General features: G+C 37.5%; 1 protein-coding gene across 1 annotated transcript in view; it reads right to left on the reverse strand.

Moving 5' to 3' along the window:
- NR5A2 (nuclear receptor subfamily 5, group A, member 2) overlaps positions 1-15,226 on the reverse strand; it is a 78,257-nt gene that overhangs the window by 16,943 nt on the left and 46,088 nt on the right. The window contains exon 5 of the mRNA XM_010006683.1: positions 8,359-8,506. Within this exon, the coding sequence (XP_010004985.1) occupies positions 8,359-8,506 (148 nt within the window). The remainder of the gene's footprint in view (positions 1-8,358; positions 8,507-15,226) is intronic.

Below are 15,226 nucleotides of genomic sequence, written 5' to 3' on the forward strand. Positions count from 1 at the left end.
TCTCTGTTGGGCAATGCTGGCTCCATCAAAGGAGAACATCCCTCGTGAGACAATTCTGAAATGAGGTTTTGTCCATATTCATTTGCTTTACTTTCCCAGAGGATTACAGTAGAAAAGTGGAATAGCTCTTCTGTTGGCAGAATGGAGTAGTCTGGCTTGAGACCCAGAGAAGAGTTAAATGTTCCAGGAGCAGAATATGTATTTAACTGTTCTCCGGGTCCTCATCATCTCCAACATGAGATTGTCCCTATTTTCCAAGGCAATGTGAATTGTGCAGCAGCAACAGGGACTACATAAGGTTGCTGGCAACTGCTCATGTTAGAATTTATCAAACTTGAACTTGGAAAATGGAGAAAAGTTTGTAAAAATTATGAAATTAGGAGACATGACAAATTTCAACTTCTTGCCTATGAAATTTACTTTAATTGGTTCAGGGATAAGAAAGGACCCATATGATCATCATTGTTACCTCCTTAAGCACTCTGCTCAGTGCAAGCCATAGATCTCCATCCAGCAGTTGGTTATCAAGTCTATAACTTTTAATTGAGCTGTATATTAATATTTTAGAGAAGCAGTCATCTTGATTTCAAATTTCAAAAAACCAGAGCCTCCTCTATACTCAGAGGTGACATCTTCCAGAAGACAGTAATCATCACCTTTAAATTGGTCTATTTCTAGCATAATTAATCCCAAACTAATATTGCATAGCTAATCCTGCAAATGTCCTCTCACTGACTTCCATGTGATGTGCAGAAGTGCCATTGCTTACTAGATATAACTTCTAGCAAATACCATGTTGCCTCTTCATATTACATCTCAATTAGTACAGCATTTCTTCATTTGGCCTTGGAAAACAGTGTTGCTAAGGCACCTTTCAGAGCTCATTGCTTCCCTTTCTTTTTGTATCTTTCCTTTTTCTTGCTACATCAGACATAAATGGTATTCACTTTCAAGGTCTTGTAGCTATTCCTTGCTTACCTCTCATCAGTCACACAGCGTTATGAGGTCATCTCCTGCCTCTGACTGGCCGGCAATGCCATCTCCATTTCCCACTTGCTACCTTTCTAGGCTTTTTCTGCTTTCTCTTCTCTGCCCCTCATGCTTCATGTGCCAGATCTCTTTATCTACCTTCTTCATATCCCCTCTCAAAACTTTTTGCTGTGACATTTGAGACTGGGCTGTGGGTATTCTGAAATTGTGCCTGTCATCCTGATGTTGTCTGCCAGTCAATACCTGTTCATCATCCCTTATGTAGATTGTATTCTTTAAAGGAACATTTAAAAATATCACCTGCCTGTAAGGATTCCTAAGCATAAAATTAGGAAATTTTACTACTAATAAGTTTGTCACAGTGAATGTATCATCCTAGCTAAGATGTCTTATTCTACACTCTCTGGTTTCATTCTCAGCCTAGCTGCAGAGGAGACATGAATTTCAAAAAGCCTATATGAAATACTGTTAGTACAGCAAAAAAAATAAACAAGAATCGAAGGGGGCAAATATTTTGTCAGAAATTAGCATGTGGAAAAACATACTTAAATAAATCTTGTTTTTATCTATTAGTCAGCTGTCAGCTAATAATAAATTATATCCAGTCCCTCCCTTGTTATAAATACGTATTGATTAGCTTTAAACTCTGAACTTCAGAATGAGTTATATCTGGTGATTGCTAAACTGCTCTCTTCACTGAGAAAAAAAGTCCCCAACACCTATTATACTGCATTTAATTAAGACAAGGATCAGCTTTATGTACCATTATTTGCTTCTGCCAAGTCTCTGTGATATAAATATTGAGCAGTCACATCTCCTGAATACTAATCGATCCTTCCTGAAGGATTACATAAAATGTAGGAAATGTTTCTTTGCCAGTATTATACTCCAGTGCTTACTGCAGTTAGACATGAGGGCTGAGATACGAGGCTGGATTTGATAAGTGTGCAGTAAGTATTTTTCTAAAGTCAAAGGTAATGTGGGGAAGCCTGAAAGCCCTGGCTGAACGCTAACTGTACAGAACGCCTCAGCTGCTCACTCACTGGTGTTCACCAGGTGCAATCTTACAAGTACCTGTGGGTAACAGAATGCATGAATATAAGAAAACTGCCAATGGATTTAATAAAACCAGCTCATTATAACAGTATAACAATATAACTTACGTGTGTGTATATATATATATAAAAAAAACAACAGGTGCATAAGCAGTTGTATATTTATGAACTACCAGAAGCAAAAACAGCCAGTGACTGCTTTGAAGAAGACTGCGTTAAACCCTAAGTACTGTTGGTCACTGCAAGTAAAAGTGAACACATTTGTGAATAAAAGTCCATCATTGGATAAATGCTCCACTGCCAGCTTGCACTGGCTTGCCAAGAAGGACTGTCTTGCTGTACTTTTTGCTGTTTTTCTTTTGGTCTGATAAAACCTCTTCCTTCAATAGTTCTTTCATTCCTTTTTTTTTTTTTTTTTTTCCCCATAAGCATCATAACTACAAAACCAACATTCCTTGTTGTATTAGTTCCAGTTGATGCTTAAACCTTACTTTTCTGTCTGCATGTATGATGCCCCAAATTTAAACCCTCATCAAAAACTGTGGAAGTAAAAATACGAACAGACCCGAGTTTCATCCCTGTTTGCTGCTGCGTTTTTTCTTTTCAGAATATTTAGAATGCAAACTCACTAAGGCATAGATTCTGGCTAAAGCAAATAAACCAATGATGTTATATAAAGTATATTAAAAAGTGCAATAACTAATTTAAAATGTGTTGTATTATGGTTTTTTTCTTTCAGATCAAGAATATTGCATAACTGCATTGATGTTTGCTACTGGAACCAAGTGAAACTGAGCACAGGCAGACTTTGTGCCTCTCCGCCTTGGGTGCACACCTGCAGGAAGGTACATCTAGTCCTGTGAGTGGTGAGGGTAGAATCTACCTTGAAATTAATTCATTTCAGCCTGTTTCATCTGCATAAAGATCTTAACAGGCAGGTTTCTCTTCCAAAATGGCAGAGCCCAGTACCTCCAATAACTCTTCCTATCTCAGCCCTGACACTTAAGGGAGACTGAAAGCAAGGAAAGATCAATTTGCTAATATTCCTCTTATTCAACAGAAACAGGAATGGAGGGTTGCAGATCCAGATGAATTTCTGCTAAACCCCTAAGTAAGGCTGTGGTTTGTTTGAAAACCGAGTTCTTATTTTCGGTTTGTTTTTTTGTTGTTGTTGAAGCAAGAGCCCATTGTTTGCCATCCATAGTGATTAAATGTTTACCCTTTCTTCAGCACCCTCTTGTCTCATGTTAAGTGAGATGTGAGATCAATAGTGGCTCTGCAATTATTTGTCCATTGATAAAGCCTTCATTTCTTAAATGAAGTACATTTATCTGTGTCCTGACAATGATAAGGGAGCAGTACCAGTCAGCTCCTGCCTAGTCTAGCATTTAGCTTCACAGGCAGACAAGTGCCTGGACATGGGTCAAATGATGTCTAACTTTCTTCCTATTGGCATTTCACTTTACAAACTGCTCTGATGGTAGGTTTGACAAATCATTCTTGCTGAGTTCAGATAATAAAAACTATCAGGACAAATGGGAAGTTTGGTAAAAGAGAAAACAGTGGCTGATTTCAGGTTAAGTGACCAGCCTGTAAAGCTACTGGATGGTAAAATGAAGAGATCTGTTGAGTCAGAAGATGATAGAAGGTATCACATGTAAGGCACTCCTTTGGTTCTTCAAACATCATTTAAATGTAGTGATTTAGCAAATGTAATTGCTGAAAATATTATCTGAACTTGGTTCTGTCATATCAAACAAATCAAAGAAACAGCAAGACAAATTTTAGTTCCACTAAAAACAGTGCAAAATTCTCCTAGGCTTTGGTGAAGCCACGATTTCACCCCAGTGGAGCATCCCAGTCTATTTCAGCTCCAAAACTGGAGAATTCCAACAGCACACAGGGGGTGCTTTGTTTTTTGCTTCTTTGGTTGGTAGGTCTTTAGCTTCTAATTTTGATTAATGAAAAAAAAAAAAAAGAAGGAACGTAAAACTTCAGTAATGGCAATTCAAAGAAGCTGATAAGCTGCCAGATTTCTTTTTTCTATCTGTAGTGTATCTTGATTCAGACCAGCAAAGACATTAAAGACAAACCATGTGTATTTATTTTTAGGTGTACTTTTTGATAATGTGTACTGTGGGCTAAACTGCTTAAATCCTATAGAAAAATTAGGTGTATTATTACTCTGGGACTAGGGTGAAGAAACTGGAATGATGCTCCTACAAAACAGGCATGATTTGGGGTTTGCAAATATGATGTAAAGCTCAGTGAAAGAAAGGCTGGCAAGGATAATTGCTATCAGAAGCAGTGTCCTGATTTACTTCAAAGCAAGCTAATAGCTCAAGATAATTAAAATGGAGTTTGATAATAGAAATTGGTATTTCTAGACAACCCAACCAGAAGACTTCATTCAAAGGAATAATGCTGCTAGACTGATTGCTCCTTTGCAATAAAATACTTTGGCCTCAGAAGTCCTACTCATCTTCAAATAAAACATTCAATCAGCATCTGAATGTATTATTTCACAGATTCATAGAATGGTTCGGGTTGGAAGGGACATTAAAGATCATCCAGTTCCAACTCCCCTGCATGGGCCAATGGGGCTCATAGCCCTATTCAACCTGGCCTTAAACACTTCCAGGGAGGGGGCATCCACAACTGCCTTGGGCAACTTCTTCCAGTGTCTTACCACCCTCACACTGAAGAATTTCTTCCTCATGTTGAACCTGAATCTACCCTCTTCCACCTTAAAACCATTACCTCTCATCCTATTATTACACAACCTGGTAAAAAGTCCCTCCCCAGCTTTCTGGTTGCCCCTTCAGGTACTGAAAGCCTGCTATGAGGTCTCCTCAGAGCCTACACTGAACATCTCCAGCTCTCTCAGCCTGTCTGTAGGAGAGGTGCTCCAGCCCTCAGATCATCTTTGTGTCCCTTCTCTAGACTTTCTCCATGAGCTCCATGTGCCTCCTGCTTTGGGAATTCCAAAACTGGACACAGTATTTCAGGCAGGGAACTCCCAAGCTGTAATTATGTTTGCTTTTTATAACTGATGGAGGAAATTTAGAAGTAACCTAACTCTACATATAGTAATACTATCTAGTCCTAAACAGAAGGTATGTCATATGTAAACTAGTTCTGGCTTATTGACCAAACTGTTCTGGTTTATTGAGTGATTGCTGAATCAACCGTATCATTATGTACTTGGCCGTGTTGATCAGATGGGCACAGACAGACTAGGTGGCCCACTGGAGAAAGGAGCTGGACTCCTGTGCCTTGGTGTGTCACTCACTGGAGTGGTACATGCAGTATGATTGCAGGAAGAGTTGTGCACTGCTAGCTGCAAAGGTTACTATAAATATGCATCTGTCTAAGCTTCAACATCATCATCTTTATGCCTCTATAAATCAAAAGCAGGTTCCTGTATAAACCCTTTGGAACCTTTGTCAAGTAGATAACAAACTATTACCTCATTTAAAATCTAACAAGCAAAACTGTTATGACTTAATTGTGTTTTGAAAAATTATTGTAAGTGGTTTGTGTTTTGAACATTATTTTACTGATAGTTTACTAAGATCTTAGCTTCTGAAATACTAGAAAAAAGGCAAAGTTCTTTGCCTTGAAAGAGACTGCCCTATTGTGAAGAGACAGACAGTATGGTACAGCTATGAATAACAAATAGCTTTACAAGGCACCATATATGTATGGTTGTAAAAACCAAACAGTTTCTTCTCAATAAATTAATTCTGTGGATTATTGAGTTTGTGTTGCCTTTGAGAAGCTTTATATTAGACATATACCTTTCAACCAAGCACTGTACTAAAGAACAATAGCATACAGTGTTATTGGCTTGGTTAACACTGTGGCGTAAACACCCTTAGAAATGTTAAAAGTCTGCTATGGTTTCAAGCACTTTTTATTCCATTAAACATTATAGGACCATATTCTTAAAATCAGACAGCTGAGGTTTTTGAAATATATTTTTGATAAAGAGACATCTTTTTGGCATTTTTGGCAGTTTTCTACCAGAGATGTAGGTATGTATCTAATGCACCTAGATACTAAGGTACAATAATTGCTTCTGGTTATTTATGTAGAATTTTTTGCTTAGGTAATTTTGACACCTCTGCTGAATGCCTAGCTGTGTTGTTAGGCACACCAATGTTTTCACAAACCTGATTCCCTTGTCGGATATGAAGAATCTTATTCATTTTAGCCAGATGATTCCTTCATACTTCTGGGCACAAGCTGAAGTGCTTATCTGGAAAGTGTGTCTGTGTTTTTCATTTCAGTTTTGTCATAATTTGCATTAAGTACTTGCCTCTGTGGGTCAGGTGGTGACATCTTTACCTTTTACTCTGTTAGAATAATGTCAAACTTTGACTCTTAACAAATGGAATTATGCAGTAAGGTAAATAATTAACTAGTGAGTTTTGGTGTTGAACTTTTCTTAGCTACATCACTTTTACATGCAAGGCTCCTACCAGCAGCAGAATTAGCTCTTTTTACAGTAACACAAATGAGACAAAAACTGGATAATCTGACTCAGTACAAGCTTGCAAGGTATTCCCACCCAGCTTCTTCAGAAGTTGAGCAAACTACCTGGCAGAATTAGAAGTGCTAAAGGTGTAAGAATGATTCCTGAATTGCTAAAAAGTATTAGAAGTGTCAATTAACATGATCAAACAAAAAGGCCACCTAAATGTGAGAATTTTCAAAAAGCACTTTACTTATTCAGCTAATTTAAAACATCACTGAACTGAGATGAATTTTCTAAGTATTTTATCAGTGGAAAGCTACAGTCTTTAGACATTTCTCTGCCACTGTCTAATGACAAAAAAACCTACTTATTAGGAATTATGAAATCTGAGTTCTTGTTATTCATTAGATTAATTCATAAAACATGATTTCTACAATGGGTGGCTTGCTTTTCCTTCTCTGAATCTAAGATGTGGGAAGAAATGAAACCCTTAAAGCGAAATGCTAATAGTTACTAGGGAAATCCATCATCTCTTCCTGGGATTCATAATGTACAAAGTTCGTAACAGTCAATTCTGTTAGCATCATTCTAATTTTTAATTATTTTTTCCCTCTATGTTTTGTGTCCTATAATTCTGAAGTACTGATCTTTTATGCACTCTGTATTTAAAGAGGGCTTCACCTAAAATTCTACAAAACAGTTTCAAATTCATAAAGATGACATGGAGGAACATATTTAAGACAGTAATTGATGCTTTACAGTGTAACCAAAACTGTGAAGGCATTATAATAATTTATTTGTAGAATTTTATTCCTTCATAGAAGATTTTAAAAACCCCTGAAAGTTAAAGAAAAACATTACTGAATGTCATCACTGCTGCTTTTTCTTTTTTCTTTTTTTGTTGTGCTTGGCTCAACTGTTCATTCTCTTTGTAACCAAAATTGCTTTTGAGTTAAACAGGAGTTTGGGCTGTGGAGATATGGCAGGATCTGACCTTATTTATGTTTTCAAGTCTTCACTGTCTGCCAGTAAATAAAAAATCACTTGGCCAAAGTTTATTTAGACCAGCTTTATTAAGTCAACAAAGTGCAAATCTGAAAAATCTGTTCCTATGAAGCCAACAGGAATCTGTCTCCCTAAGCCTTTTTTTTTATTCCTGGCACAGGTGATTTTTCTTGACTGATTCATTGAAGGGCATTTGATTCACTAATTTGTCTGGCATAGGTATCTTTTCCATTCTCTGTCCTCTCCGCTAGCTCAAAACAATCTTCCCTTTAAAGGTTATTTCCTAGCCAGATCTGTCATAAAGCTATTATCGTTAATTTACACTTTATGAGTTCTTTTAACTTCTTAAAAACTGTGAGATACATTCCTGACTTACGGGTTATGATGTGGCAGCCATCATATGCAAAACAGATTGTACTTACCACAGATGCCTTTGAAAAAGAGGGATGTTTCAACTATATCCCCACTCCGTCTGCTTTACATAGCTACTTTCAATATCATAGAAAGCCATGGCAACCTGTATTTTTCACTGTTCTCTAGAATTTGTAACAGAATTTTATCCTTGTTCTGCAATATTCAGAAATCACATAGAAATACAGAAATCCTTCTTAAATTCTAGAGGTTTTAGGAGTTGTTTGCATACAAACCCAATTTTAATCCTTATGCATTCTTTTTCTGCAAGTGATAATTAAAATATGATCCTCAGATTACTGTGAACCTCATTAAATATATTTACAAAACCGTGTTTTTCAGGAAAAAGAACTTCAATGCATTTATAAAAAAAGAATAACATTATTAAGTAAGGTATGAAGAGTAGCTTGTACCTACCTAAACTAAACAGCACCAGGAATTTGAGGCATACAAATTCTCGTAGATCAAACTGCAGGGAACGAAGTTTTGCTACTAGTTCTTGTGCATGGCTCATAAGATTGTTGAGGGTAGCTCCAGCTTGGGATACTATTATGGAATAATCCACCTGCAAAAGAGAATTGTATTTCTGTCTGGTTGTCACAACTGCAGAACCACTTAATGATGTTTCAAACAATCACAAACAACCAGAATATTCCTGAGTAAAAGAATCACTCTCAGTTCAATGATGTTATCAAGTGAAGATGATTTTATATAAAAATCTGGTTTAGCACAATGGTATATATTGAAAATATTCTTAAACTACGTATCTCAATGGTATCTCACACTGGTGTGAATGCTGGTTTGTCTTTATTAGCCTTTTTTTTAAGCTTTATATATGACAACTGCTTATGACAATAGTACCTCTCCCCCTGTCAGTTAGTTTTATTCATTTGGCATCTCTTGTTCTCATTGTAGTTGTATGATCCTGTGAAGAATGACTGATGAATTGAGTTTGTGCCTGTTCTGGGTCTTTTACACCGGAGGGATATAACAGCACTCGTGGGAAATGATCCAATGTCCATACTTGGCCAGAAACATCTATTCAAGCCCAAAGATGTTGGTGTATTCCCACAGGAAACAGAGGTACTGTGTGGGTGGTTTCTCTTCTCCTTAGCTACAAAAAATCCTGGTATTTGTTGGGAGCTGGTTCCAACTGACTTGTTCTGGTGAGTCCTCCCCAGCTAGCAAAGGAGAAGCAGTGACAGCAGCATGGAGCAGGGCACATCTGCTTCAGCAGAAATGCCTTCAGTTCAGACCTGTTTTCATTCGAGTGTTGCACATTCCCTACAAGTGCCACTGCCCCATGAAAATGGCCAGGTGTATTGCTTGCTCCTGTGTTGAATTGCTCCTGGCTAACTGGTTGAGACCGAAATGGATTATTGCCACATTAAAAAACAAACAAACAAACAAAAACCCAAACAAAAAAATAAATTAAAAAACCTCTTCTTGCCTGGGTGCTCTAGTTTTACCAACACTTTCCTCTTTTAGGAGTTACTGCAACAGGGAAATTGCTGACCATACTTCATGTAGGCACATGTAAGTGAAGCCTGGCTCTAAACTAAGACTAAGCACAATGGTAGGTGCACACTTGGGGCTAATGATTTGCTTAAAGGTATCAGTGCTCTAAACCTATCTTTAAGGTATACCATAGTAAAGTAGTTAATAAAGAACATCCAGGCAATCACCAAAGGAAACAGACCAATTCTGCAAAATATTGTTTTTCCAGGCACTGATTCCTTAAAATGTATTAAAAAAAAACAAACCACACCAAATCGTTAGGGAACATGTATTTCAAAATATGAGTGGTTTTTGTTTAGTTTTGTTTAATTATTTAATTGATTTTGCTTATATATAAACAGTAAAGCAAGAAAAAAACCCACAACAACAAACAACCTGAAAGACTTTAAGCCTGACAAAGTTTTGCCTAGGAAAGACAGAGAGATGACTGAAAAGAAATAAAAATAACTTCTCCTGGTCATAACCTTAATATAATCAATAGGTTACTGACTTTTAAAAAGACATTTTATCTGTACTCTTAGTGTTCCTAAGACATTGATTGAAGGCAACTGCACAAGAAGAATGAAGTAATGCTTTTAGTATGGATGTTAAGAGTAAAACTGCTCCAACTGTACAAAGCATTTAAAGTTGTGCTTGTTTCAATTAAGTTATCAAATTATGCTTAAGTACGTTGTGAGGTAGGTTTTATTCCATTTTACACCTGGGAAAACTGAAGTAGTTACATTAAATTACTTATTTAGGGCCAAAGAAATCTATGACAAAACTAGGATCTGATCTTCAGAAGTCCCAGCTGAAACATCTTGCATAAACTACTTTCTAGTTATTTCTTGTTATTTCTCTCTTTCTATATGTACACTCACACATATTTCTTTATATGTAAGTATACATACATAAAAATAAGAAAAAATGAAGTTACATGCCTCAAATACTTTTTAATGGAAGAGACATTTAATATAGTGACACGATTCAAATACTTCATATTGAAAAACTGGTCACATAAAAATATCAACTTTCACAACTTAATTTCCCTTTTGTAATTGTTAACGAGGCAAAAAGCTCAAAATCCCTCACTGGGGTTTCAGTTTGGGGGGAAAACATGCTACTTACTTCATAATAAGAAGTTAAGATGTCTGGATGTCAAGAATATCAGTGGCCTTAGTGCAGTGATTATGCCATAATGAAAAAGCCCAGTAGATGCCTGGATCTCCCACCATCCCTCTACTGGAGAGCTCTTAGGCAACCTGCTGCTCTTTCAGGTGCGTTTAATATTTGCAGCACCAGCAAATTTGTCTGGGAGGCAAGTCCTCATCTGCCACTCACCAAGAGCAGGCTGTATTAAATTTTTATATTTATTGACATTTCATTACCATAATTGACTGCAGTTGGTTCCCTGGTAGAAGGCACTGGGCTGCCTCCTAAGCAGGAGGATTGGTCCCTTGAGTAGGATTTGCAATTAAAAACAATGCAGAATGTTGTTTTTTTTTTATTGTGTAAATATGATGAGTTGAATTTTCAGCTTTAACTAGAGAATACTAGGTGTGCAGGCGGCTTTTTTCAAGAGTGAGCAAAATTATGAGTCAGTGGAAAGACGACCCCCAGAGGTGTCAATCAGCTTATACAAAATCAACTGTGCATGAAAAAGCCTCAGTTAATGTCTATTCGGAAAAAGTGGTCCCATTTAAAGAGTACACTGTCCTGCTTTCTTGGTCCTGTATGCAGAAATTGATACTTAATGCTGTATTAACTCTTCTACCTTTAAATTAATGATTAAAAATGCATTTAAAAGACTAAGACTAAAACAGCCTGGATCTTGCCCTAAGTGCCTAATGGCATATTGAAGTTTTTTATTTATGTTGTACCATTAATTTAATTTGGTAATATCAAATCCACAATTGAAATAAATTATTCTTGCTTCCCAATTAACAGTATTACATTTCACAGCTGATTTTGATGTTGAAGATGATATGTTGCTTGCCATTTTTGAAAACAGGAGCTTCCATATAGCCCAATTTGGAAGTAAAATCACAGTCATGAAGTTAGGTCTGCACAGACAAATGGAGGTGTGAGTTCCTTGTGTACACAGCACTGTCTTGCATGCTGAGTGTAATAATAATAACAATAAAGTAATGACAGAGGCTTAATTGGATTAGCTTGATACCAAAGCAATGCAGAGAGAACAGCACTCAATAATTTACACTGCTGCCTGTTGTCTCCATTCTGATGCTTAAATAGGCATGTTTAAAGTCAGTATGGACATAGCTACACATATGATGCTGCAGACTGTGCTGCAGTGTTCTATTTGCTAACTGAAGCACCTACATCTAAAATTAGATACTCAAAATTCTGCTCTGCTGCCATATAACTTTGCATTTAAAGTCCTCACGGCTCCACCTTCCACCAGCCATTTAGGTGCCAAACAGCCTCTAGGCATGACGAGGACTACCTCAGTCATGACAGTGGTAAGGAACTGTGTGTCCAGCCCACAATACAGCTCTTAGATATAGAGACTGCACGACTTTGGAAGCAAAACTGCCAAAGGCAGGATTTCTTCAGTAGGCCAGTGGCTGGACATACTGAGGTGTGGGGAATCTGAAGTCAAATCTCCAATCAAAAGAGTGCATAGAATAAATAGGGCTATAGCCTTGAGGCAATTGGGTTATCTTTTTGAAAGTGAGAAATAACAAGTTTCTCCAGGTAAATCTGGCACTTCTTGTGTTTATCTCCTGATCACGAGTATTGCGCAGAAAGAGAGGAAACTGGTTTGGTTTGGAGAGGAAGCATTTGCTTGGTGCTTGAACCTTAGGAGGGAATTTCCAGCTAGGAATCCCAAGTAGAAAAATGTGCCTAAGTCCTTTGGACAGGCAGCATTTGTGTTGAACCTGTCTCCTCAGCATTTCTCAAGGCTAGCTCCTACAGTTCCCACCTAGTTTGTTGCTGGCCTTCCCTGCTCCTCAAATTTCATAGTATTAGTAAGAGGGTCATAACTTAAAAGGGACTGCAGAAAGACACAGCAATACTGAATATTTTTTCTAAATCCTTTTTTTTTGATACAGTTGGGAATGACTTAGAAGTCCAAATCCCTTTAATGTTAGTGAAATAAGTTAGGCCAGTGCTGGATGTTGATGAAAATTACACTTAAAAAAATATATCACAGTAAAGTACTTGGAGTTCAGCAGCATTTAGTTATTCAGCTATCATATAATTTCTCAACTGACAAACAGAGGCAAATGAGATGGAAGTGACTAATTCTGCTGTTTTTTTCTCATGTGAAGTTCTCATTTAACACAGTGAGAGATTGTTCAAGGCAGAATAAAAGACAAACCTTTTTTACAACATGAAACTATACTCTGAGCTAAATAAATGCTGAGGCTGAAGGCCAGAAATGCAGAGAGCACTTGTGCTTTTTGGTTTTGCAAATGATTTATCATGGTAATGATTCTTGATGCCAAATCCCTGGTTTCCCTAGGCTCAGACAGAAATTTTCTGTTGGAGTCAGGTGGTGGCCTCTGGTATTGACTCCTCTCTGTGCCAACAAAACACAGCCTAGTGTTTAACTGTGGATTCAGGTTTTCCTTCTTCTAAAATTAAATTGTTTGATTTCTAGGATATGACATCTGGGTCACATGGTGTGTGGAAATGGAACAAGCTTCAGAAAGCTTAAGACAGTTTCCAGAATACAGGATTAGAGCGATTTTACTCGTTGATGGCTCTTACCAGGTACAAACTGCCAATCCTTTCAGCCAGAACAGGAGTTGTGCAAATAAGCAATAAAGCCCCTGCTGTGGCTGTATATACTACCTGAATAATGAACAAATGTTCTAGCAGACTAAGGTAGTTCAAGTTAGTGAAAGATTGATTTAATCTTTAATTTTGTAAATTAGGTCACTGTGTGTTTGGAGCATGAAGGCAAAGGAGGCAGTGTCCCCCTAGGTGCAGCAAAGGGACCATCCCACTTTCCCCTGCTCTGCTCTGTGCACCCCTGGCCAGCACAGCTGGCTGCTGCTGGGGAGCTGCTCCCCCAGTGCTCCCTCCTTGGCTACAAACTGCACCAAAAGGCCAGTGCCCCACAATGTTCTGCCCTGGGTTTTGAAGTCCTAGTCCTGCTGAGAGCCTGTGAGTTGGCTCTAGTGCATGGCCATGCAGGATGAGCCTTTCTCTGAGAAGGATGCTTTCTGCTCAGTGTAAGTCAAGCCAGTAAATTTACAATCACAACCATAATTGCTCTTCCATTGTTTCCTGAAATGTATATTTCAATGGCAACTACAGTGGTTATTTAAGGGTTTTCATATAATTAATATTTTTCAATAAAAACATTTAAAGCAATATATGTGCCCCTTTTCTAAGCAAATGAACATGGAAAAACACTTTAAAGAGGTGCCTATGTACAAAAATTGAGGAGGACTCAGCAAGGACAAAACCAGCAGATATGTTTATATCAAGTTTGGATATATTAATTAAAGTTGTGTTGACTTATACAGCATACGATGCTTGTCATTTTAACATGATACACAGTAACAGAAGATAATGAATTAAGTTGCCAGTGAACCTTTCCCCTAGGGTGATGTTATTGTGCTTGCTAATTAGCTATAATATGCACAGAGTAACACTCCAAAGTACTGCATTTACTTTGCCTAACTTATTTTCAGGAAAACTTGTACATCAAGACTGGAAAAATTCTATGCCCTGTAGTTAATCGTGTATAGATTCATTTTTAGTAGAAATATTTATGTTATAAAACACATAATAATGAAAGTATCCTTAAGTTTCAGGCAGATAGCTATTTTAATCTGTGCATTTTCCACTCTAGTACTGGTGACTGTTGGGTTCTTCACCTTATTAGTGCGAAGACATCAAAGTAAAGAGCAGTACATAATCAACCTAGAGTACAACAGAATCAATTTCTTTACCAAAGTGTTGCAATGGACTTAGTGGGATTTTTTTTTTATACAGAGATGAGATGGTGTGAAATCACTGCTTAGTCTGAATATCCATAAACTTCATTAGAAGACAGACCATCACTAGACAAACAGATTCTCCAAAAGCTTCAGCAAATACATCTATGTTGGGATAGTAGAAGCTTTCTTTGCAAGTGGGTAAGTCTAATCGAGATGACATTGCCACAGAAAATCCCCAAGCCACAGATCACCACCTTCAAATAAGGCACAGCTGAAAGATCTATAAAGTATCCCATCTACAGAGAGGTTCAAGCCACAGAATTCTGATCTAAATGGAATTTAAGTTTTTATTTGCTTCAAAACACAATGCTGTCAAGATCATGGTCACCTCTCATGTTCTTCTCTGTTGCTATGCTTTAGAATTAAAATCCAGATGGAAAGATACGTGTGTGTGATGACTCTAACGAAATAACTACTTTGGCATGTTTTTTTTGTATGGCCCTTTTAGTCTGAAAGGCTTTGACCAAACTCAACTGAGGGTAAATCTAGGAACAATGAGTGTAGGTATAAACAAAATGAGCAGCTTGTGTCTGGGCAGCTGGAGCTACAGTTCATGTGTTGTGTGTTGACTGCTGCATGAAAATGCATGAACAATGGTATTCTGTACAGAGCTTTAGTATCTGCCCTGTGTGTGCTGGATCTTGGAAGCTGGCAGCGTATTTCTAGTGTAGAAGATACAAAAGGGAAGTGCTCAAGTTGAAGGAATTGAAGTTCTATAATTAGAAATGATGTGTTAAAATTACATGCCATGTGGCAAGTCTACAAAACTGGGTGTATGGAGAGCATATTGGCAATGATTTACCGTTAACCAC

Source organism: Chaetura pelagica, unplaced genomic scaffold, assembly GCF_000747805.2.
Source record: "Chaetura pelagica isolate M959 unplaced genomic scaffold, ChaPel_1.0 scaffold69, whole genome shotgun sequence".
Lineage (NCBI taxonomy): Eukaryota > Metazoa > Chordata > Aves > Apodiformes > Apodidae > Chaetura > Chaetura pelagica.